We start from the raw sequence: 23636 nt of genomic DNA, 5'->3' as shown, positions 1-23636 counted from the left end.
TTGCTGTTCTTATGGGTGCACTCAGTAAACAACGTTACGGAAGGCTCTTAGAGGAGGCGAAAAATTTCTGTCCCTTCTCCCTGATGGGGAACTCGGATTCCCTGGGGAATGTCAGCATGGAAAAATGCATCAGCGGCATAACGGGCACTCATCTGCAGCACGACCCCCGGAAGACAAAGCAGCGTTTTACCTCTCGGGATTAACAAACATGTGTCAGCCTTAGTACTGCTGTTTGGTAGTCAGGTGATAGACTGCCCATATGTCCTCGTACCTCATTCTGGCATGAGATCTTTTTCTTTTTTTTTTTTCTTTTTTCTTTTCCTTTTCCTCTTTGGAGTTTGAAATAAAAGGATAGCTTTATTCCATTGTCATTTCTTCCAGTTTTTATGTCACAGATAGACAATTTTAAAGGATGTTTTAAGAAGTTCTGTACCCGAGTTTATTTTTCTTACTCTAAGTTTTTATTGGAAAGGCTTCTTTGTTTGGTTATCTGTGCTAGAGACACACAGAAATGTTTCAGAACGCAGATGACTTTCATCAAATGAAACTCAAGTATATAAATAGTTATGCTGTAAATGCTCTAAATAGGAAGATGCATGTTTAAGAGTTCTTCAGGCACCTACACAGCGCCAGTCCCTTCCCGTAGCACAGCATGGTCCTTTTGGCGGTGCCAAACTGCACAGGGGAAGAAAAGAGGGAAGGAAAAGGTTTTTTTCAGCCACTTACAACTTGACCAAGTGTCCCCATCTCTGTCTCTGGGATTTGGACCAGTGATGGGAGGAGGGTTTCTTGACATAAGAAGAATAATTGTTGAGTTGTTAGTGTTTTGCAGTGGGGAGAAATGGAAGATAATCTGTGGCTTCAGAGTATCAGGAAGTTGAAAGATTTAATTTAAAAAAACCTGCAAGCCTGGAGAAATTGTGTTTTCTGTCTTGGAGTACTTTAGGACTGGCATTTTAGTACTCTGAGGCAGTAATTTGTAGTTCACTTTAAGCAAATCAGAAAATGGGAGTGTTACATCAGTGTTACGCAAACATCATTACTAAAAGCTGATGGAAGCATAACCTACGGATTTCCCTTCACTCTTACATGTGTTTCTATATCCATTGCAGATCAGGCCCTTATATTTCAGTTATTTAGATTTTTACCTGATTTATGATTTTTAACGAGAGTTGCAACTGTGATTCTTAAGGAATTCTGTAATTCATTAAAATAAAAACAAAAGACACAACTACCTCTTCACAAACGTTTTGATTAAAATGGACATTTCTGAACCTTCTACAGACTATACCCGCTCAGATGTGACAGCATTTGTGACATCACCAGTACAGACTTTCACAAGGATTTTGAAGTCAGTGTTGTAAGTCAGTTTCCGTTTTGTTTTTATTAATTAGAAAATTGTGCTGTTTACTTTCTCGAGGAAAAACCATCCACTAAAACCGTATCAAATTTGTTTAGTTCAATAATAATGCAAATAGATATTTTTTTTAAATTATGGTTTCATTATTGGTGGCTATTATTTTGGTGTCACAAATGTTAAATATTTGGTGCCAGTTAATTATTGTGTGTATAATCAGAAATTCAGAAAGGCCAGATGTAGGAGGAGATTATCAGTGTTTTCTCTTGTATGAAATTTAACTTCTGCATTGAATAAAATAATTGAAGAGTTTGCTGAAATCTATTTAAGGTCATCCTATAAGTTACTAGACTGCCTTTTGCATCAAACTATTTTGGAGGCTAAGCCATTAAAAACTTTTCAGAAATTCAGATGAGGAAAAAAACCCCCATACTCAATGCAGAGAAACCACAAAATGTGTGCCTGGTCGTGGAAAAATGGTAGCAAACCTCATCCTGAGATTGCCTAGGTAAATCTGTATGTCTTATCCAGGTCAGTCATCTTTCAGTTCCATCTTGTGGCTGAAATTTTGGGGTTCATAATTTATAGCTCTGTTCTAAAAGTTTCTAATGTGACTGAAAATGAGGCAGAAATTTTGTGCTAGTAAAATTGCAGTTGAGGATTTTGCATTTCTTCTTATCAGTCAAGCTTTCTCTTAATTCAGAGGACTGGAAAAACTTGAAGCAAAAGAATTTTTAACACCTCACTTGAATGTTTATTGCAATTGTAATATAATAAAATCATGCAAGATAAAATACTGTCAAATATGTATATTAAAATTTAACTGTGTTTTGATTCTTATGTGAGTGTTAGGAGCAGTTTTACTCATTTTAAGGCAGTGAAATATTTTAGAAATACTTTGAATCCTGAGGTTAAAAACTTGAGATTTTTTTTTTTTTGGCATCTATTACTTTAATTATAGCCTGCTAATTTAAGAGAATACTGGCCAAATTGTTCTGATCTTCTTGGCACTGTTTCTAGTATTGGAATATCACATGGTTAATTCAAAATATCAATTTATAGTGGGACCTCCATGTTGCTAAGATTTTGTTAATGTCATTAAATTGTAATAACTACTTCACAAATACCTGTCAAAGGGTTGTATTTCTAGTTTTTTTCAAATCCCAAATTTTAAGTGATTTTTCAATTATTTGCCAGAGTACAGAGATTTGTACATGTTCCTTGTAGTTTACCTAATTTTTAATCTATAATTTCTGTGTACATGTGTAAAGAAAATGTCAGAACATGTTTTGACACATGGGTCGGAATAGACTTTGCTGGTATACATGTGAAATTGTATTAGGGAAATTCTTGGTTTAATACTGTGGCAGAACTATTGTGGCATTGTTGCTTAGGGATGCAGTTGATTTTCAAAGTTTGTTTCACTTCAACCTGCTTTTCTAGCTGAACTGGAAAACAAGAGTTGCAGTCCCAAGGTGGACCAGCACTCCGATGAATCAGTAGTTAATCTTGCAAATAAGTTCATGCTGATGCCCCTTATCCCTTGCATCCTTCTTGCCCCCAGCTAGTTCCCTGCCCCTCCTTTGTGCCGATACTAGCGGCACGGTGAGCTGTAACTGTTTTGATCTGGTCAAAACTATTTTCTTGGGTTTTGAATTCAGTCATTTTGATGTGTGAGTGCCAGGCTGATGTAGCGGAGCAGGACATGGGATGCCCCGCACACTTCCTTCACAAGTGTTCCTTGTATTTCCAATATTCCCGACTGCACTGTGCTGGTAGTAGATTAGATTTAAGGTGAACCAAGGTGGCCAAGGGCTGGTACATGAATTCACCGTCAATACTCTCAGGTTAGTACGAGATTTGTGCTAAGACAGAATTGCATGGCAATTAAAGGAGGAGCCTGCCTATGCGGAATGTTTATTCCCATTTCCTGAATATAAGATTCTGATTTATTTAAGAAAAAGTGCTCACACGAATTTGGAGATGCTCCACAGCATTCAGGGTGCTGGTAGGTGTTGGGTGCTGAATTGGTGGGAGCGCAGCTGGCATTGCCATGGTGCAAACTGCTGGTTACGTGGTGACATTACAGAATCCACCTAGAGTTGGAGATGCTGAATGCTTGAAAATCTGGTTCTGAATTCTTCTGATAATGTGTTCCTGTGAGATGACTGATATTCTGCTGTTGGCCATTTGTGGTGTTAAATCCTTTTGTCATAGTCCTTCCTTTGAAACTGAAACCTAATCCAGGCTTTCTCTTCTCACTCTGCTTCTCTCCAACTGTTTTTTTCCAGTTTTTTTCCCCTTTTTTTTTTTTTTTGGTGTGTGTTTTGTCTCTGAAGCCCTTTGGTTCTCTAGTAGGTTTTGGTTTTTTTTTTTTCTTGTTTTAATATAGTTAGCAAAACGGTATTTTATTTGTTTATCATGGAATAACAATATTTTCAGTGTTCCTACAATTGTGTAACTTTACACATGATAATATTTTTCTTTCTTTCTTCTCAGTACTACATACTTAAGCAAATACTTCATTAATTATTCTTGAGTGGTTAATTTTAAACTAAACACAGTATATTGAGTATTTCAGGTTATTCCTGTAACTGTTTATTAATTCAAGTAATTCTTCACTGTATTTCATCTCGTGTTGCTCAGCTCACAGGTGTAGCTTTGCCAGTCTGAAATTCTTCACATTCTTAACAAACTTCAGGAGTTTTACCGTCTTGCTGTATATTCAGTAGTGATCCCAGATCACTCTTGTCTATATTCACTAAAAGGTTCCTACCAGAGAACTGTAGAGAATCACAGATGGAAATTTGACTGTGTAACCCTATTTTATCTCTTCCTTTTACCCCGTTTCCCATTTCTGTTCTGTTCCACCACGCAGCTTTTTTCATCCACACAACTACTGTTTCCTTAAACTTATTAAAAGCTTTATAAAGGTTGAAATAAATTGTGTCAGTCAGTGTTGATCCATTTTATTTTCTTGACATTCTTAAAGAAATCCCATATGTATGATGGGCATGATTTTCCTCCTCAAAGGCAGTCCTGCCTTGTTTATCTTATGTCAGTTTGTGTTATTTAAGTGTACGAATAAAAGCAGAATTATAGACAGTTTTCTCTGGTTACCATCCAGCAAAATGACTCGAAATTTCCAATATATTTTTTTTTCATTTTAATCTTTCTGGGTTCTTCTGCAGGGTGGTGGGCTGTAATTCTCCATTTGTAATCCTTCAGTTGAACTGTCACTATTGAAGTGTAGCTGGTTTTTGCCAGTCGTTTTCACCTTACTTATAATTTCTTAGTAATTGTGAATGTATTCTGGTTCTGGGACCCCTTAGTACACAGCACTCTGCTCCAGCACCTCCTTTTTGATCCAGAGACACTGGAAGTGTTTGTCTCTTACCTGAAACAGATTTCTGTTGTCTCCGGAGGTGATGATGGATACAAAGAAACCGTTCTGATTCTTTGCAAATACCATTATCCTCAGTTGCAGACTGTAATTTTTCACCAAATTTTCATCTTTTATTTTGCTTGAGCTTTTTATTTCCCTTGCTTGGAAGCTGACTACATCTTACTTTCTGTAAGCAGTACTTCCAAGATGTATTAATTTTGCCGTTTAACTCAGTGTTTCCTTTCAAAGAAGCCCACCCTTTCCCAGCTCCACCCAACTGGTTCCTTATCTTCTGTGACTCCAGGACAGTTTGGGGGCCTGAACAGGATGAAAAGCTGGAAGTGTGTGGTAAAGAGCAAGCAGAGACCCTGAGAGTTGGATGGTGTGCTTTCCAAGTTTTGAAGGTCCTTATGAATGAAGTGTTTGGATGGCCAACAAAAATACTGCAAAATAGGAGCCAGGAAGAAAATGGGGGTGGCAGTCGGGGAGTGGATTTTTGAAGTCTTTGTCTCCCTCCGGTGCCCCATGCTGAAGTTCAGTTTCACCTTTAAGTTTATGGGGCAATTCCTTTCCCAAGTACGGTGGAACTGAAATATTTTGTGGTTACTGTTAAGTGGTTCTTTGAATTAATTCCTCTATACTGCACGGATGAAAAGGAAAATAACTCCCGCTCACACGTTTTAGAGCCAACGGTATCAAGGAGTATTAGTGTCAATAAATTATTTCTCTGAACTTTATTATGTGTGATGCTTAGCCAGTTTGAGAGAAATAAAAAAAATCCTTGAAGTGGACACTATTTAAATTTGGGGGCATGGGATTTTCTGCAATTAACTAGATTGCTATGGTAGGCCAATATATTAAGCTCAGGCAGTTTTGCTGCTAATTACACACAACTTCTCTGGAGTATCGGATATTCAGATCCATTTTATGAATATGGTAGAGAGAATAACAACTGTAAAACAAAGCACTGTGCATGTAAGTGACTGTTAGCGTGTATTTCAGAAGGGATAAATGCTCACCATATGGTACAATTACTGTGTCCAAGTTTTCAAATTAGCTTCTCTCATCCTCCTTATTACTGTCTTTAAAAAGAGAGGAAAAAAACCCAACATGATTTATCTACTCTGCAGCAGAACTCTTGACGCAAAACAGCAGCCCAGTTCTGTCCAGTTTTTTTTTCCTAGCATAATAGAGGCTGTCGGACTTTTTTATACTAATTACTGTGTGAGCCTCAGATGAACCCCCTTCAATTCACAGGGCTTTGTTAAGGGAGGAGCTGTCAATGTGTCTGCCCGTTTGCAGCTGTGCTGTGGCTTTAGCTTGCTTAACATTATGCTGCTTTTTAGACTTGACAGAAGGGATTTTTTTTTTTTTTTTTTTTTTTTTTTTATTAAGGCAAAGCAGCCTTGTAGCGAAATGGTTTAAGCAGCTGCATTGTGGGGAAGCACAAAGAAGTTATTATTGTGTCTGTTTAGGGGGGTCGGATGGAGGGGGGAGATATTCGGCTGCTGTTGATGCCGATTGTTGACTTGCCATCTGCCAGATAGGGAGAAGAAAAAAATGACAGCTCCAGCAGGGTGTTCAAGAGGTTGTTTGGAGAGACGCATAAACATGTGCAGATGTCGAACTGAATAATGGCAAGAACTTGAGACGGTTTATGATGCTGCTGTTGTGTGTGCATATACAGAATGAATGTATGTGGAGATTTGGTTAGGAGGAGGGTACATATTAATTATCATTGTCCCCCACCGCCTCCTTTACTTCTGTTAATTAGTTCAGGAGTTTAATATCTTCCCTCCCTCCGTTGTTTATTCCTAAAAAGAGCCTTTTCTTGTAGGGAAGAAAACTTTTGATTTCTCCATGTGGTGGGGTTAAAAAGACCCAACAACTTAATAAATTTGGTACTTGTGGAAGTAGAAAGACTAATGCAGTTATTTCAGCCTCAGACATTTGGCAGACAGGTGCTATACAAGTTCTTACATAGCTTTGTCTGTCTACCTCAAGACTGATATGTTGCATACCCCTACTATTGCATCCTGAGCTTTTCTTATGCAGAAAGTGCTGATCGGTGAATGTCGAGTATTATATAGTAGACAAGTAAATGCTAGGGGTTAGAATGAGATTAGCAACTAATTTTCTCTTTCACTTGATCTTATTTTCAGTTCTTTCTCCAAAGGCAAGGAGCTGGTCAGGCATAACTTACATTTTCCTGTTTGACAGTTGCACATAAAATAAATTTGGATCACTCTATAGGAATACAATTTTCTTTCTTCCATGAAAATCCTTTCTTATTTCTTGTTTGGTGATTTCTGCTGCTGCTGAGTTTCCAGCATCTTCCACGTAACATGGAAGAGATGTGAAAAAGGATACAAGCATGGAGGGTTATTAAGTTAGCCCGGAAAGGCTAAACGAGAGCATTGTCTTATCCAGGTGATCTCTTACTTCAAAGATAAAAGTGGAAACGTTAAAATAATTAATTTTCTTCTCTAATATTATGTGAAATTCAGCAGCTTGATATCTGTATTGAACTGAAAAATGGAAAATGAAACAGCGGTTGAGGTGCACTGTAGCTGTGGACTACAGACATGTCTTTCAGTTAAGTATATATTGGGTTTTTTTGGTCAGTGACCGCATGACTTTAATATTAACCTGAAGGAACCGAACCACCCCTTCCCACCAAGCCCACACCGAAAGTGAAGGAACCCCTTTTTATTGTGTTTTCCATCTTAGGTCTTGAAAGCATCAGGTCTGTAGGTCATCAGTAACAATAACTACTGATGGGAGCATTTCATGTCCCCTTGTACATCACTGTGGCAGTGGAAGAAGTCAGTTTTGGATTATGTCAACTTAATGTTAACTGAAAATTCAGACGAGGCTGCCTCCTACCCAAGTACCGATTTCTGCGTCTGAGCCTTGACAGAGGTCAACAGCCCTGCAAATGGAGAATTGCTTTTTGCCTGGTAGTTGGGTTGTCGGTTCTTCTCCCCAGAATGGTGCCATTTTCTGTGTTCTGCCATTGCTGGTGTGAAGCCCAAGGTGCTCTGGGTAGTGCTGCATTGCTGCTTGTCGCGAAGCATTTCATGCAACCAGAGAGTTCTGACGTGTACAGCGGCAGTGGAGCTGTTCTTCCAACGCAGGTGGTTTTGAGGAATGCTTCTGCATTTCTGTGTCGCAGACTGATCCTGTGCAGATGATGTGGGCTAAATGATAAAGCAAAAAGGTTGACTGTAGCAATGCGCTTAAGGAAGAAATGTAGATGAACGATGCTGGTTCTAGCGTTTTGGCACCTGGCAATGTCTGAGGCTAGGAGCACACCTAGTGACAAGGAGAAAGTCGAGAGGAGCTATTTTAAAATTCTTGCAATGTGCCAGCTTTAAAAGTGAGACAGTTTGCTTTGTGAAAACATGCTACCAAGTATACCAGTTTTAAGAGGGGAAAGTCACATAATTTTTGACAACACATTAATCTGTCAAAGAAACTCAGCTGAATGGTAATGCTATTGTCAAACTTCTCATACCCTTTTGCAAACAATGGAAAGTTGGAGATTTCTTGTGTAAACTGGAGTTGGCTGTTTTACAAAATGTAGAGAATATTAGGAAGATGTTGAATTCAACTTAGCTACATGGAAAAACCATTTACATGTTAATTGTCTGACAGTATATACATTTGTACCAAGTATGTGTATTTAAATCATTGCTGCTGTAGCCAACTGTCTTATTCAGTGTAATTTATAGATGAATATTTGTATACTTATCCTACTTTCAAAATATTGTCAAAATCTGAAAAAGATCCTTTGGTCTACTAGCAAAAACAGAAGAAAGTATTTTTTTATGTTATATGAAGTACCACTTGATGCTGATAGTCCTCTATACAAAATTTATAAATATTTAGAAGTACTGAGAACATGAAGGTTTTTAGCTGTAAAAAAAAAAAAAAAAAAAGTGAGACAATATTCTAAAATGTGGGTTTTTTTCTTTTTGCATTTACCACAGATACATCTCAACATTATTAAAAACTACAAAACTGCTTTGAGAAGCAGCTAAATAGTGTAGCATTTTGGGCTTTGATCCTATAAAACCTTATGCAAGAGAGAAATGTAGAAAATGTGAGCAGTGTCTCTAAATGTTGCCAGGATATAGACCTTGGTTTTCCATTCCTGAACAGCAGGCATATTTAGAAAATATTGATCTCCTTTGTTGTTCAGGGATGCTGATGCAATACAAGACTGTAATTCTAGCCAGCATGTACTAATATCAGCTTCTGTTTAATTTATTTATTGTTCTAATTCTTATCCTTCAAGAATGAAGGGGAAGTGAGAGTGATGTTGAAACTGGCAAGTTTTTCTTCCTGTTGGCTCAAAATGGACACGGTAAAGGTCAATTCTCAATTTGTCAGGATGTCAGCTAACCCAGTATTTCTTGTACGATTTTTTAAAAGGACAAGATTTTGTGCATATGAAAATTAAGTATGTACTGTAAACGTTTATTTTCCATGAAATGCCAAAAGACATCAGTAATTTTGTGTGGATATTCTGGCTGCCCAGTTTGAATACTGCATTTGTGTTTGAATAGTGGTATCTCTCTCTGTTCCTATTTTCCTCTAGATCTTTTTTGGGGGGGATATTTTAGAGAAAATATTATTAATGCGGCAGGAAAGGGTTGAATAAGCAGCAGGAGCTGAAGTACTGTTGCATTTATACAAGATAAGATGGTGACTCACTGTAGTCGTGATGGAAAAGGGTGGCTGGTGATTTGAACCCCAGTGAACCTCTAGCTGGAAACACACCTGTAGGTTGCATTCAGAACCCGGGGGGAAGGAAACCCCACGGTCAGGACAGGGAAAAACTTTCCCTGGAGGAGACTGGTCCTCCCTGTTTTTTCAGCTGCAGAGGTGCATGCTGCGAGTATGGAAAGCCGCTCTCCGGCTTCGACCTGCCTGGTGGCTGCACCTCTCCCTTGGGAGTGCTGTTTTCCCAGTAGGAGTCCTTGTCTTTGATGCCCTACTACTGCTTCAGGAAGAAAAGATGCTACCCTTTGCCTGCTCTTCAGCACATCTAGGCTGGCATGGAAGAGCGGGGGTTGTCCCTGCTTTCCTCTTCCATTGCTCAGCTGAGGAACTTCCAGAGCTCCTTCCCGAGGCTGCTTGCTGTCATCTGCAAAATCATGACATTTGTGTGGTTTTCATTGGTTTCTGGCCACACAGCTGTGAAGAGCTCGACATAAATTGACTGGTCTTTACACCTGCACTGGATTGTTGCGGTGTCACGGACAGTGAAAGGTGCTGGAACTTTCACACCTTAATTCCTCAATTTGCAGGAAGCTTCGCTGCGGTAGAAGTTGATGCCCGCATGTAACACAAAAGGTTCCCCATTTCCCCGTTGTGACTGGAAAAATTAATTTGTCTGAAGTAAGTGCAGATGTGCCCAAAATGTCATTTAGCATTACTGGGAACTGTGGGAAAACAGTTAGTATAAATAAATAATTGCTGTCTCACAGTATAAAAGGCAGAATCAGAAAGCGTTAGTTCCAAATTCTGCTTTTCTTCAAGCTGCTGGCAAATACTTGGGAGGGGATATATGATAAAAATAGCTTTTAAAATGCTAAGGCATGTTAGGAAAAATCCCATTTTTATTTAATTCTTTGGTATACAGTAAGGTTTTGTCTGATCTTTTGCATGATGTACAGTTACACATTTACATTAGACTGAAGGACAGAGGAATTGTGAGGACAGGTATAGGTTTTGTTTTTTTTTTTAATCATGTAGTTTTTACAGTACCTTTGAACTCTTGCAAATTTGTTATCATGAAATCAGAAGTAAATATTTAACAGAAGCGCTTTACATTTACTAGTGTCTACTGACTTAATCAAATAGTCTGCTGATGCTTCTAATCGTGCGTTAGGTAACACTGCCCTCAGAGGGCCAAGGTAAGTAAATTCAATCTCAAAAACCACTGGCGTTACTTCTGATATTTTACTTGACCTGACATTAATTACAGTTGTTTCTCACCAAAAAAAATTGCGTATGGTTGTTTCATTTACTTTTATATAATTTTGTTTAATGCTCTTAGATTCGCATTTTTCCCTCCTCTCTTTATCGAATGTTAGCCTAGAACTGGAGTTTGAGTCAACAAAAAAGTGCCTTAAAAAAGAAAGGAAAAGAAAAAAAGAAGGGAGGATAGTATTTGTGTATTATTTTTATGTAATCCATTTTAGTAAATTGATGACACAGACAAGAGGCAAATTTTTGGTGTTCTCTGCTTGGAGGCATTTTGTTTTTTCTCTCGCCCCCCCCCTTCTCACTTATGTCTGTGTGGCAGCTGTTGCTTCTTTTAAGGAAGCAAGTTTTTGAACTCAGGTTTCTGTTGCTTATCAGTGCTGTATATTAAAGACATTTCCTTCACACCTCTAAAGCCATTTACATATTGAAAACTGTAGATGTTTTGCAAAAGTGATTTAAAAAATAGGTTTTGTAATAATAAGATTATTTTTAAATTACCTAATAATTTTTCCCTAATTGCTAAATTTTGTAAGGATTACAAGTGGTGAGACTAACAATAGCAACCATCGAACCTGAGCTGAAGTGTAGGTTTGAAGAGAGAGTTTGAGTTCTAAGGTGAAGTAAAAAAATTACAAACTTTGAGTGCTACATTTGTCTAACATGGATTTATTGACTACTCACGGTTCTCAGAAAGCTCTTCTTTGTGAAGCTCCTCAGCAGTATCAAAACTACAAACATCGCAACACTAGAATAAACGTATTTTGTGAAATGTCCTGAAGGGAAGATTCTTGTTACTAGCTGTCAAAGGCAAAAGAGAAAAATCATTAAGGTTGCAGTACAGAGGCGAACACAGAGGCAGCCGCAAGGGTCATGTTCTAAACAAACCTTCATTAAGCATTCTTTGTTACTGTTGTTAGCCAGTGTATTATTAGATACAACATTAATTAAAGAGTTGCATGTTATGAGGGTGCTTTTTGCATGAAGATCAGATTGCATTTTCGTGTGCTTCAGGCATGTATTGCTGTCTTGTTTCATCTTTTGGGTGTATTCTCTTGGTAGTTATTAAAAAAGCAGAGCCTACCAACCTAAAGCTGTTTCTAAATCTGTATTTTGTGTGTGCGTATGTATATATTTATTGTCTGTATGTATCTGTGAGATACATATTTTAGTGCCTCTTTTCTCATGTAGCTTTAAAAACTTTGACTAGAATTAAAATGATGTAGGAATGACTTGGCTTGCTTGGCTGCAGTGGTTGAAATTAGAGACCTCTTCTTACTGTCTAATAAACAGATCCTAAAAGAACATGTTTTTCAACTTAGAAGGGTGTAAATTTAAGCAAAAATAATAATTTAGCTTACATTAACTCAGCAGGAAGCAGGGTACAAACCGATTAATTCTCCATGGCAGATCCACTGCTTTTCTGAGTACCGCAGTTCCATTTCATTAAATTGTCAGGCTATCTGGTGGTTTGGTTAGCCTGCCTGGACTTATCCATTCTTGTGGAATTTTTTTTCACATACTGAATTTCAGATGTAAATTTTCTCTTGTTTGCTTGTGTTGACGTACTTGCTAAACATACACTCCAAATACCTTGAATATTGCTCACAGTGTGAAATATACAAATTATTTTTTTCTTAATGCGGGGCTGGCAAGTTAGAAGACATGTGGAAGGGGTTTTGCTTTTCAAATACTCTACTGTGTTTTAGTATTTTTTGTTGGGAGGATTTATCTTTCAAAGCAGTTCAGCAAGCACATGTCTATTCAGAGGTGTGGACTAAAATGTTTTTCTGTCTTTAGGCAGATTATGTGAAAGGAATGCAGTTATTAGAGAGCACCTAGAGTGCATCTTGAGAGCCATTAAACCACTTGAGCGGCTAAGTGAACTGTTCACTGATACCACTGTTTACTTTAGTCTTCAAAAGTGTTCATCCATTTGTTAATTAAATTACAAAATAAATAAAGAGTGGATGATAAATATTCATGTATAGGCCTTGAAGAAGGATTGGAATATTGGGGATTTCAAGGCAAAACTAGTTTGTTGGGATTTTTTTTGTGTGTGTGTGTGCACGCGCATTTGTCCAGACATCTTGAAGTAGTCTGACCATGATTTCTGTTAGGGAACCATTCGGGAGAAACATTCCTCAAAGAAATAAGTCTGTGAAAGAAGTAGATGGATCCTTATGAAGCCATAGTGTTTTGGAATTGCTTTTAGGTTACGTGTCTGTGTCTGACTATAGTTTGCAGGGCAAACACAGAGGTACAACTGCGCTCATGGGTAAACGGGTACTTACATATCATTTAATATTTGTATCTTCTTCTGGTTAGCTTTTGTCCAAAGTTGTTAGCTCTCTTCAGAGGAGCTTGGAAGTGTTAGTCATACTCTTGTGATGGTTCTTCTGATGGCTCATACTACTTCTGAGTATCTAGTAGAAGCCAAATGCAGTCTACAGTGTTGTCCTGAGAGAAGGAGAGGGAGTAAGTGACCGGGGAGGTGTGTGCTGGCCCTCTAAGGGCACCTGCTAGAATAGTCTCCTCCTCTACAGGTTTTTGTTCTGGAGAGCATGTATGTAAGTAAACGAAAGCCTCTGTTCCTCCCTGAAGCGACTACCGAGTGTACTTACCGTGTCAGCTCTGATTTGTAGAGCACAGCCTGCTTATCTCCCTGTCTAGTTCATTCCTCATGAAAAGGAGGACCCGTTGCCTGGCTGACCTGTTCTGGGCGCACTGGTATTCTCTGCATGCTGTCCTGGAACTCTTCAGTATTTTTATATGCCTGCCTTCCAGTTATTGCTCCTTCAAGATAAGATTTTGATAAATTTAAACCTACTAACAGGCGCTTTCTCTCCTAACAGTCACCTATGTTACAACTAAATACGATATACTTTACTAGAATTTACAGAAGAGTCTCTTTATGGTCTGTTTAAGAAAGCAACTAGAGTGTTAATATCTTTAGAACTTCAATTGATGATATGCTACTTAAAGTTTAGTTTTGGCTTCAACTTTTGAATTCCATGCAGATATCAGCAAATTTGTTGCGGGGCCTATTTTAAATGTTCTTAAAATATTAGTCATACCTTAATTTAGGCCTGTGTTCATTTCATTTTCAAGTATTCAGCAAACTTCAGAAATGTCTTTACCTTCTCATGTAACGATGATGTTTTGATGATAGTAAGTAACAATGATGAGCACTATTTGCTGTTGTTGGTATTAAAGTTACACATTTCTTTTCCCATACTGCACTTACATTTCTTCTCCAACATAAAAATATCTCATACCTCAGTTTTTGTTTGGTTTTGGTTTTTTTATTATTTGCTTTTATGTTTGTTGGGATTTCCAACTGTAAAATCAGTCCGGCCTGGCAGTGTCTGTAGGGGTGTTCCCAGCTGAACTGGCATCAGCGATCTGCGATAGAAAGCTCTGAGTCAATACAAATGTAACTAGCGCTATATCTGCTTTATTAATTTTGTGGTCCAATTAAGTAATGTTTTGACTTCCTCAATTTTCTGTCTACTTATATGAAAATGCCTTGATAACAAAATCAAGCAGGTACCCTGCTATGCAGAAGCAGGACTAAATGGGAAGAGTTTTGCTGCCGAGTGCTAGAAAACGTAAGTCGGCACAAATAGCCTGGCAGTAATTTTTCTTACCCTTTCCTCTTCTTCATCTTCTACTCCCTACCCTGATTCTCTGCTTAAATACGTGTTGAATATCGGAAATGTTAATGGCTGCAGTTAGATTTTTAAGCTGTGGGCATCATCAAAATCCTTGCAAGTTGTGATCGAGTTCAGCAAGGCCTTATTAACAATCCCCATGTTGAACTTCAGTGACAATTAGTTGATTGCTCTGATGGAAAGGTGAAGATGCAATTAGTGAATCTTTAGATTAGCCTTCCATGGCATAATTTCTGTGTCAGATGGATGTAAAACTTCTTTCTGACCTTTGAATTGTCTAAAAGGTACATAGCTACAACTAACAGGGTGCTGAGGTGGCACTAAAGGGCTGGGCTTTGCCCGGGACCTGTACAGCCCCTGGACCGGTCGCTTCTGAGCATTTTGCAGACAGTGAGAAGTCCTACACACGGCTGGAAATTCTGCTATGTTAATACACCTTTTTTATTTTTTTTAATGTTCAATTGTATAATGATGAAACAGTGACCTATTTAAAGTCTTAGTAAGTACTTGTGCATACGTTATTTACTCTGCAGGTAGACATGAAAGACGGGGGAAGCTGGGCAGATCTAAACTCACCCGTACTTAACTGAGTAATTGCACTTTAAAAATGAAACTGTTGCTGAGATTTTGGTCTGTGGTCTACTTTACTGTATGAAGTGTAATGCTATTAAAGAGATTTTTTTACCCTTAAATAACAAGTAAGTGGCACTAATTAAGCTATCATGTCTTTGCTGACCTGATGGGTATGCTTCTGGTCCTGAATACCTCATGGCTTGCGGAATCTTCTGCTCAGACTGGGGTGTGGGGAAGGCAGAGGTGGTGGGTTTGTTGATGGACTTACCTCTTAGAAGGTAATTGGCTTCTATTTTTCTCTTTTTTATTCCTTTTGCTTGCAGGTACATTTGTTAAGTGTATTTTGTGTAGGTTCTCCCATTACCCGCAGTCTTCTTGTGTTTGCGTCGTGTATGTTTTGAGGAAGTTAATGGGTTTTGCTTTGGCTCAGCAGGATAAATGTTCTACCTTGTAGTAGTTTAGATTTCATGGGCTTACTTTTGCCTGCAGCAAACTTTGAGCTGCTTATAGGTGTAAAGATGTAGGATTTTGAAGTGTATAGTGTGAGGAAATTTAGAACTACAGAATATTACTATACAGTGCTTGTAGCTTCTTATTTCAGAGACATCGTTGTATAGTCCAGGCTTACCGTTGCAATTCCATTTTCTCTTCTTTTGGAGGGAGTTAGTTTCCTCTGTAAATTGAAAACGTCTGGAAAGATTTGGGTATAATTAATGTTAGACACTGATAACATGTTATGTTTTTTAAGATCAAAGTTTTTTTTCTACAGTACTAATGAACTTTTTTTTTTTTTTTCTCCTTTAGGAGAATATATAAAAAACTGGCGGCCAAGATATTTCCTGCTAAAGACAGATGGCTCTTTCATAGGCTATAAGGAGAAGCCCCAGGATGTGGATCTGCCATATCCACTCAACAACTTTTCAGTGGCAAGTATGTATTTCCAGTATTTATAATTCTCTCAGCATATTGACAAAATATCTGCTACATATTGCTTCATGTGTAGTTCAGAATTTTTTTGGTAGCACTGCAAGTTTGAGGCCGTGTGTCAGACTAGTGCGCCACTAATCTTATGTCCAGCTCTGCAAGATATCTTTACAGGAGCACTGAAGATTTTACCATGGGATTTTGAATATTTTTGGATCTAAGTTTTCATGTGTGTGTGTGTGTCTGAACTGTCTGTAGCTAACAGTAACATTTGACAAATAGTTGTGGAAGAAGAAAATTCCTGGAAAGCTTACCTTTATTCAGATCATTGACCTCTTATCTTTTTTTCAGTAGTATCTCTGAATTCACTTGAAAACTCAAATTAATTAGAAAATTATCTAGACTGTCAAATGACACAAAATCATGCTGAATTATTTTTCTCTTGGATAATCAGGTAATCAGCTCTCCAGCATGGTTAATCAGTAATTTCAAGCAATCAGACAATTTGCATATATTAGCAAAGCTACGAAGTGTGTATCTGTTGGATAAAGTGAAGACATTTTGATTTCTTCTTTTCCAAGAATGTTTCTAAAAGACAAATCTGTAGTTTTTTTGATCTGGCAAAGTGAGATGGGTGGAAGAGTGTTTCGTAACAGAAATGAAAGTGTTTGAGGAACAAAACTAAGGGGGCAAAAAAGTCCCTGAGTTGTGGATTTCATAGCTAGAAGCTTTCAAAGGAATACTAGAAAATCTACTTGATTTATCTCAAAATGCTATTAGTGTACTGCAATATAATAAAAGATGCTGATTAGTTTTATAGAGGAGTATTGGAGCCCCAGGAGCGTGTGTACTTGGGGAAGGGGTTCCTTTCATCTGCGTTGGTGAAGATAGAACAAATGCTACTGAGACAGTATTTTCCTATGGTCCTAAAATTTTCCTTGAGATTGACTCAGATTTTGTGTACAAAGTAATTTGGATATTTTATTTGGTAAGAAAATAATCTTGTGCTCCAAGCCCATGTCTTTTCCCACAGCTGGAGGAGGAAAACTTTGCCTTTTCCAATTGTGACAGCATTCTTGCAAATGATATTGAGCATGCAAGCCTTCTATATAATAATAGAGGCTCGTTTTGCCTTGTTGCTATTTAGCTTCAAAACCACTGATGTCTTTAAGTTGTTCATGAGTAGGAATTGACTAGTAGGCTGTTACTCCTTCGTTATTGCTCTGCATATCCTAACCTACCCATTTATAGCAGTTAGTAATGTCCTTGATACTTCTTCCCCAGTGTGCAGCGGAAAGAACATTTGTAGAACTACAGTAGGTTTTTTTTGTCCTGCTTTACCATGTTCTTCATTGCATATCCTGTCTTTCTTTGCTGCAGCAACTAGAAGGATGATCCAAATGGTAGTTCTGCTAAGCAAAGAAATGCATAATTAGCGAATAATTCCAGTGTGTTGATACTGGTCTTTGCTTTTTTTTTTTTCCCCTTGTTTTGATACATAGAGGTCATATCATGTAATTCTGATGTTAGAACGCTGCCCCTGAACTTTGCCTGGATGGACATTGCAAGGTTTCATGCTGCTTTCCAAAATTACTTCCAAAATTGATTTCCAAAATTTCCAAATAGTTTTAAGCTGAAAGAGTATAGCTTTAGAATAGATATTAGGAAGAAATTCTTCACTATGAGAGTGGTGAGACACTGTTAACAGGCTGCCCAGAGAAGCCGTGGATGCCCCATCCCTGGCAGTGTCCAAGGCCAGGCTGGACGGGGCTGGGAGCAACCTGGTCTAGTGGCAGGTGTCCCTGCCCATGGCGGGGGGTTGGAACTGGTTGAGCTTTAAGGCCCCTTCCAACCCAAACCATTCTATGATTCTGTGACAACATCACCACCACTACCGATCCCCTCCCTGCTCCACCCTCCATCAAATAAATAAATTTAAAATAATCCTTTCTGCAGCTAGCAAGTCCCATAGGTCTGATTGTTAGGCAATGTAAGCTGAAGAAACAGGCATGCAATACTAATTGAAGAAATACAGTTTTGGTAAGCGAGGTGAGTTTTTCTGTTTTCTGGCAGAAAAATGAATAATTTAATCAGAAATGGTTGACGATCAGTGCAAGAATAGGGAGGCTTTTCATTCAAAAAAAGAATCCCATGAAATTAAGTGAAGTACCTGTGTAGAATTCACAGGATGAAAAGCAAAACAGTATGGTATTACACTAAATTGCAAAGGGTTGTAAATTTTTTTGTCAGCTGTCTTTTCTGTCTGAAGATGAGACATCAGTAGGGCAAACAAACAAACAAAACTGCTATATGAATGAATCAGATCTCATGGGCGGTACCTGGTAAATGTCAAGAACTGGTCTCATGGCCTCTGATCCAAGAGTTCCTGAGCTGCTGCTGTAGGTTTGTGGCCACAAGCAGTGCAACATATTTTTCCTGTAATAGTGAAGTACATTTTTCATAAACTACTAGCCAGGCAGATGGAGTGTGAGATCACTGTTAATACCATCTTGATTAGGTTGGCAGGGACTTAAAGATATGTCTTTACAGTCCTATCTTCACGTAATCTTTGTAGCTATCTGTAAAGTGAGAGTGTGGTCTCAATCTACTTTTTGCTCTCCAAATGATAGACATCTTTGGCTCTTGCTTACAGCTTGTTATTTAAGCAGAAAAGGCCAAGGCTGTGGTATTATTTTCGTAGTACTGTTGGAGTTGAATGTTGGAAAGTTTGCACAGCTCTGCTTTGTATGATACTTCCTCTGTAGTTTAAAACTTTTATATCCAGGTCTGTCCAGCTAGTTACTTCCATCACATGGATGTTTTCGCACCAGTGTCCGCTGCCTTCCAGACCTGTGACACCAGCTTTACTTTTGCAAAAGGCTTTTTCCCAGGGATGGTGTCATTTTCCGTAGAGTGGCTTCCTCATTTCTTCCAAGATAACTTTCAAGCCCTGCACCTGAGCATTGCTCTCTCCCTGGTCTTGTGTTGTCTACATTACTCCCATCAGGGATGACAGGAAGGCCAGAGAGAATGAAGTTATTTTACATACCGTTAACAGTGCTTCCACCGCTGGGTATTTTTTTGTTAATAAAGCCTTTCTCACTGGGTGGTGTTTTGTCATAGGATGGAGTGTTCAGAGGCCACCCCCTTTCCTTGGGGTGTTCTGGGAGGAGTTGTGGGGGGAAGGCATTGGGAAGCGGGTTTGTAAACAAGTAGATGGTTTTACATAGAGATGGAGAGCCTGAGGCAGCGCGCACAGCCTTCAGCCCGCTGCTGGACCACACGGCCCTGAAATGGATGTGAGAGATCTCTTCCCTGGAGCAGAAGTGTGTCCCTGACAGTGTAACAGAGTTGACTGAAGGGTATGACAGAGCGGGGCTGGATGGAGCTGAGCCCCGGGGGAGGGTACAGGACTGGCTCCTCGGTGTCTGGGACAGGGGCTTCGCTTTGCCTCCCCGTGGCTGCTGCTCTCCTGCCTTCGGGCAGCGATGAGATCCCACCTGCAGCTGTGGGAGCCGCAGCAAGGCCGCAGGGGAGAACAGATCAGCCACATCTGGTGACACTGGATAGTGTGTAGGGATCACTCTGGTTTCTCTCCTGTGAAGCCAGCTTATTTTACACTAAGCAGAGCCTTCTGTTTTTAATGTGGGAGCTGAGAGCGCTGTGTATTTAAAGTATGATTTTGGTTCGTTAATGCTCATGCCCTGACATTCACAAAAAGTTGTGCTGTGGTATCTAACCGTAGGAAGATAAATGAAGATGATGTAATTACATTGGTGGGAAATTCAGCGTGGAAACTTCAGGCTGGTTGATACTGGTTTTCAGAGGTAAATTCAGAAGTGTGAGCTTACTCAAATTGGCTGGTTCAAAATCAGTTTAGCTCTTTTCAGGTAGAGACAAGCGGTTGCAAGTAATCAAGCTATTGTAGCTTAAAGAGATACTCTTGATTGACTGAGTCATGGTATCTGAGTGGGTGTGCGTTCCTAGCCCACTTCAACTGCAAAATAAAATATGTTAATGTAAATTGCTGTAGCTTAGGCATTTATGCAGTCAGAACCAGTTTAAAAATAATTTTGATTCAATTGGTATAACTTCTCTATACTGGCAGAGGCCTGAAAAAAATCGTCCTGGCTTTTAAAACTGCATTATGCGTGACAGTGGCCTCCCCCCTCCAAAAAAAACCCAACGTGGCCTCACAACACTGTTTTTAACTGGTCCAGCGTTGCGTAAGTAGAATCAACACTGCTTTGTGTGAACCACTTTGGTCTTTGATCATCATTATTAGGGAAAACAGAGTGGGGAAGAATTTTACTTCAGTTCTACTTAAGGAGCATTTGTGCCTTTACTGATAAAATAATACTTCTCACATATGCAATGAGTATGTAGGTAATCACGTAGCACATTTGGGATGAGGTATCTCTAAGAATTGGCCCTTTGCCTTCATTTTGATCTTTACGTAGGGAATAATTGGGAAGAGCTGTATCCCTTCACAGTAGCCTTTGAGCTTTGGCCAAAAATGATGTCACCTAGAATTTCTTTCCTATCTTGAAAGATAGTGCTTTCTAAGCACTCCGCAGTACAGCTACTTTTTTTCTTGTCTTTGAAAAGAAAAAGCGGATTTTAGTTATTGTGAGAAGGTAACCTTTTATAACCCCCCTTTTTTTTTTTCTCTGCAGAAATGATTATTGATGAACCTTGGCTATTCTAAATGGAGAATCTGTGCTACTTTTTCCTAATGGGAAATCTTTCAGTGGGCCAGAGACAAGGTTTTATTATTTTGGGGATTTAAAAATCTTCAAAACATGAAAATTGAAAGGTTTCAGGGGAGTGCTGTTAGGGGTTATAGAGAATTCTGAAGACATTTTCTAAAGAAATGGGCAGAAAAATATATATGTAAGTTTTAAGTGAGGTTAAATTATGCATGAAAATACTTGGGCACTAGACATGACCTTGTGTGCAACTCCACAATTAATTTTTCAATGAGATTTAAGTTTCAAGTCACTTTTTTTTTTAATTGTTGCAACACTGGATGACATGAACCCAGAGATAAGCATATAACTGTAGATACTTATAATCACAGTATAGATTTCATTCTGAAATAATATTGTGATTGAATAAATAATGTTTGTTCAACACTGAAAGTACTTTGGGAGGGGAAGAGGCAATGTATGTGTAATGTACTGCCTATGCAAATGCATCTATGGAAATTCAGACTCGAATCTAATGTATATCACCAATATTCCTGTCTGTGTTGGATGGAGAAATGTTTAGCTTTCTGGAAAATTGGACCAGTAATTTTCGTTGGGAGGGTTTCATATCACTTTATGAATGGTTTCTAGGTGGTATAGTTGGTATTCTGCCATTTGACTTAGAAGTGTGGATTCCCTTGGTGGCTTGGATCATGAATGAAAATCAGTTCCTTGGGCTCATCCTTCCATTTTAATTGACAGTGCTTCCTTAGACACCAGTATAGTGTACTGTAATTTCCTACTATCTCTAAATAGGGCCTGGTATGAGCATGGCAGGTCAAACTTTATAGCCAGGGCTGAGAGTTTTTATGCTGATGTGATACACCCAGTTGCATAAATAAAATCGGGGTGTTTGCATGGAAGACAGAGCAGGATGTAGAATTTTACTGTCATCCATGAAAACAAACTAAACCCTAGGCAAAACCCAACAATAACACGCAGAAATCTCCTGGTTTGGTTTTCCCTCTTTGCATGAAGGGGGAATGGCAAATTCAGTTGCAATGACAGAAAGGCATCGATGCTACTTCAGTGCTTTTTGGAGTATTGGAAATAAAATACTTTCCAGTATGATGAAGTGCATCAAGGAAGATCTTTTTCAACTTCAAGGAATATTATTATATTGTTTGTGTTTATTATGCAGTCATATATGTCGTTGTATCACCAAAGCACATATAAGTATTTGTCATGAGCCAAACCCCACAGAAGTGGGATTTCTACCCGTACAGAACAAAAAGTCAGTCCCTGCTCCAAAATACTAAAATTCCAAATATAAAACAAGGGACAGCAGATGGATGCAAACAGATGGGGGGAGTATGAGAAAACAATGAGACAGTATTAGCCTGTAGTACAGGCAGTGGTCTCAGCACATCAACAACTAATCCATTGTCAAGGTTAGATTTTTACTCTCTTCTCCCTTCTTTTCTCTCTCCCTCCTTCCCTCCCTCCTGTTTTTAAGACATGAAGGAGCATTTTAAGGGTGATTTAAAAGAGAGGCAGTATGGCAAACAGAGAAATTAGAAATGCTTTGAGAAATGATGCTGAAATTGGAACAGTTAGAAGGATGGGTAGCATTTTGATACTGAATAAAGAGTGATACCGAGGAGGAGGGTAGGCTCTGGGGACAGACCATGTTGAAAAGCTACCTGTATTTGATGTGATGGAGCTGGGTAAGGAATGAAGAATGCAAAGAGAACAGTCATAAGATCAAAGGGACAATGTGGGAAAATGATCTCTTGGGCAGTTTTGGGGATGACATTTTTAGGGGAAACCTGCATTTTTGGAACCAAAGAAGGGATATTAAATCGTTCAGATAAATCTCTGTGTGGCCAAACTGATTTTTAGGGTCATACTCCCCCTAGATAAAATGTAGTGAGAAAGGATAGAGCCTTTTGGGAAGCCTCAGAGGAGTAGGTTTCTCATAGGGAGTAGGTAACAAGCAGGAGAATCGAGAGAGGGCTAAGCTGAGGGTGTGGGGGGTTGTGTGTGTATACCTATATCTTTGTACAGATATGTAAAAGCCATGGCTTTTCGTATGTGTATAAGCAAAAGCATATATATCTGTTTCAATGTTAGAAAATGGTGTGTTACTTGTCTAACACACATTATTTTCTGCTACTTTTCTAACAAAGAAGGTCATCAAAGTGTGGAACTGGAGTGCAGAGTGGCAGTAATGGGAGAAGGTATTTATGGGCAGTGTGCTTGTTGAATTTTGACATGAGAAAGAAAAAATGGGAGTAGCAACTGAATAGGCAGAGGTTGGGAGGAAAGTGTTTATAAAGGAAAGATCAGGAGAAGAATAAGAGATTGAGGTTAAATTGTAATGCAAATGGATAGATACGTAGACAGATACAGATATCTTATATAGATAGCACTCGGTATATATTTCAAAGTGTATGTATTCTAAACAAAGCAAGCAGTGGTTCAGTACTATTTCTTTCATGTGGTATGATAATCACAGGAAGTTATCTTTTGTGCTAGGACTCAGCCTGTATTAGAAATAATTTCTCAAATATGCAACCTTCTGTTCATTTTTTAGTGCAATTTTTAATGGCTGCTTGTATGTTTAGTATTCTTGTCTAGCCATGTCAACAAATTCTGCTTAAGTTGAATGCTTCCATCTATGAAATAATAAAATGGTGTTAGTGTTCTTTCTATTTTTTATGCTGAATGAATGTATTTAGGAAAAGAACACTGGTGATTATATGGTTAAAGTTATAGAATTAAAACTTTAAACTTTTTAATAAAATCTGAACAGATGATCTGTGCTTTTTTTTTGCCTTTTTTTTTTTTTTTTTTTTGGAACTGGCAGGTTTCAGGCCGTCTAATTGGCTTCCCAGCTTTGCAGAGTAATTACAGCTTCAAGCAAACTTTGTCATCTGTGGTTCAGAATGGTGTAAAGTAAACAGAACGTTTTGAAATACAGTTTGTAGTTAGAGTTGCTCAGGAGAGTTTAACTAGCATAACTACTTAATTTAGATAGT

At 38.6% G+C, this 23636-nt stretch overlaps 1 protein-coding gene across 3 annotated transcripts in view; it reads left to right on the top strand.

Annotated features, from left to right (window-relative positions):
* AKT3 (AKT serine/threonine kinase 3) overlaps nucleotides 1-23636 on the top strand; it is a 186601-nt gene that overhangs the window by 89923 nt on the left and 73042 nt on the right. For 2 of the 3 annotated variants that reach the window (XM_080390477.1, XM_080390476.1), the window contains exon 3: nucleotides 15788-15913. In XM_080390477.1, coding sequence (XP_080246603.1) covers nucleotides 15788-15913 — 126 coding nt within the window. Of the gene's footprint in view, nucleotides 1-1284; nucleotides 1361-15787; nucleotides 15914-23636 lie in introns of all 3 variants that reach the window. The other variant, XM_080390478.1, reaches the window with a different exon arrangement.

This window comes from Falco punctatus, assembly GCF_963210335.1.
Source record: "Falco punctatus genome assembly, chromosome: 5".
NCBI classification, from domain to species: Eukaryota; Metazoa; Chordata; class Aves; order Falconiformes; family Falconidae; genus Falco; species Falco punctatus.
This window is presented reverse-complemented; position numbering and strand designations above follow the sequence as displayed.